The 1,849-nt window shown below is 37.0% G+C and overlaps 1 protein-coding gene across 1 annotated transcript; it reads right to left on the bottom strand.

Annotated features, from left to right (window-relative positions):
• Positions 1 to 474: 474 nt before the first annotated feature.
• Obp44a (Odorant-binding protein 44a) lies at positions 475 to 1,526 on the bottom strand. Its single transcript, XM_017614015.1, has 2 exons — positions 1,372 to 1,526; positions 475 to 1,259 (listed from the first exon to the last, which is right to left on the bottom strand). Exons 1-2 carry the CDS (start codon positions 1,411 to 1,413, stop codon positions 873 to 875), a joined length of 429 nt encoding a protein of 142 aa, XP_017469504.1. The 5' UTR covers positions 1,414 to 1,526; the 3' UTR covers positions 475 to 872.
• Between the last annotated feature and the right edge of the window lie 323 nt (positions 1,527 to 1,849).

Below are 1,849 nucleotides of genomic sequence, written 5' to 3'. Positions count from 1 at the left end.
GAACGGTTCACTCTACTGCCAACTCTACTTTGTTGCATTTTCCTAATTTTTAACTGACTTCCAAAAAAGGAGGAGGTTATCAGTTCGTCGGAATCTTTTTTTTTTTTTTTTTTTTATGTATATTACCGCATAACTTTGGACCACGTCAACCGATTTCGATAATTCTTTTTGCGATCGGAAAGGTAGTGTCTCAGAGGTGGTCCCATACTAATCTGGTTAAGTCCGATCAGCGGATCATGAGATATATATATATATATATTTTTTTTTTATATGGGAGTTGAAGTCGGTTTTTTTTTTGCTAAAAATTACTTGTACATAGTTGGATATTTTAACTAGCATGGTTTTTGTTAAATAACGAGCTACACTTTCATAAAAATAAATACGCGCGTTCCTATTATTTTGGCCATGAGTGTATGCAGCAAATAAGGAAGTTTAATCCATGACCTCTTTGAAAACCCGGAAAATCACGCTTCATACTTTTTGCTCATTGTAATTCATTTCATTTTTATTTGTCAAAGTTAACATCGAATGCATGAATACAATTGTTGATGTGCGAACAAAAAATAATAGTTAAATGCGAAAATAACAGGACGTTTCAAGATGACTCAACCGTACTATGTTCATTTGTTTTACATATCTCTTATTTGATCAACATTAGCAGCTACTTTGCCGGCGCCTTGTAACTTGTTGGAGTAGACCGAAAATATTGGATCATTGGTCTGAGCTATTGGTAGCTCATTTGGTTGCTGCTGCATCGGTTTAAATATTTTAGTTTATTTGCGTATGTTGTTTTTTGATGGCTTATGATGTTTGTTTGGCACCGCCGGCAACACCTTACTCCTTTGTCTTCCTTCATGTGTGAACGTGTAATCTTAGTTCTTCTTAAGACTTTCCTGCACCAGCGGCAGGTTCTTGCTAATAAAGCACTTGAATCCGCGATAGGCCCATGTGCACGAATCTGATTTTTGTTCATTCTTGTCGGCGCACTTCTCGATATCGGCTTTCACAGCATCCTTATTTTCCTTGCTTTGACCGAGTTGAGCAATCAGATTGTGTGTCTTGAAGCCTTCGGTGGGGCTGAACAATTGAAATTTGTTGAAGATGCACTCTATGTAGCATCGTGTCACCTCATCATCGGGAAATTCGAACTTCTTATACTTTTCGATGTGATCGACAGGAACCTTCTTTGCTTCCACACATTCCTTGCGCGCCTTCAATAGATCATCCTGATTGCGTAGCTTGTACTCCTCGGCAGCGGCCTGAAAAGAAAAAAAAAGACAAGTAGAAGGGTTTATAATAGTAAGGAACAAAAAAATTGTTTTTTTTTTTATAGTATTCAAGATAAGATTTTACGACTCCTTTTATACTTACCAAAGCGAACAGGGCGAGTAAAACGGCGGCAATATACTTCATTTTGATTTAAAATATAATTTTTTAAGGCTTCTAAGGATATATGAGGTGGTTGCTAGCTAGCGCAATTGTAAACGTCTGAAAATTCGAAAACTAACTGATAAAATATTCGAATAGAACTTCGTCTTATATAGTTGCTCCGATAAAAACAAGTGCGTCCATGTCAACTGAGTGGGTGATGTCGGTGCCAATTCCATCGGCATTACGCTTCTCATACTAACACGCATATGGCAAGTAAGTATTTAATGATGTGTGTATCTGGATTCTATGGATGTTATTAATATATGTATGTATGTATGTATGTATGTATGTATATGGGTGTTTGTGCATATTATTTTATATGGACTAAGTGGTTGATCTGCAGAAGCGGGAGGTATTCAAGTGCATTTTGTTTAACTTTGTCGTTGCTCGTCCTATGTGGGGGTGTAGGTGTGCACAT

Source organism: Rhagoletis zephyria, unplaced genomic scaffold (assembly GCF_001687245.7).
Source record: "Rhagoletis zephyria isolate East Lansing unplaced genomic scaffold, Rhagoletis_zephyria_1.1 Rzeph_scaffold_00018, whole genome shotgun sequence".
NCBI lineage: Eukaryota > Metazoa > Arthropoda > Insecta > Diptera > Tephritidae > Rhagoletis > Rhagoletis zephyria.
Note: the sequence above shows the minus strand (reverse complement) of the source record. Positions and strands in the feature narration are given on the sequence as shown.

What these genes read in the sequence shown, in the direction of transcription:
- Obp44a (XM_017614015.1), bottom strand. Translation starts at nt 1,413, where the DNA reads ATGAAGTATATTGCCGCCGTTTTACTCGCCCTGTTCGCTTTG. An exon ending in TACTCGCCCTGTTCGCTTTG is followed by an intron (nt 1,260 to 1,371) that starts GTAAGTATAAAA and finishes TTTTCTTTTCAG; the next exon opens with GCCGCTGCCGAGGAGTACAA.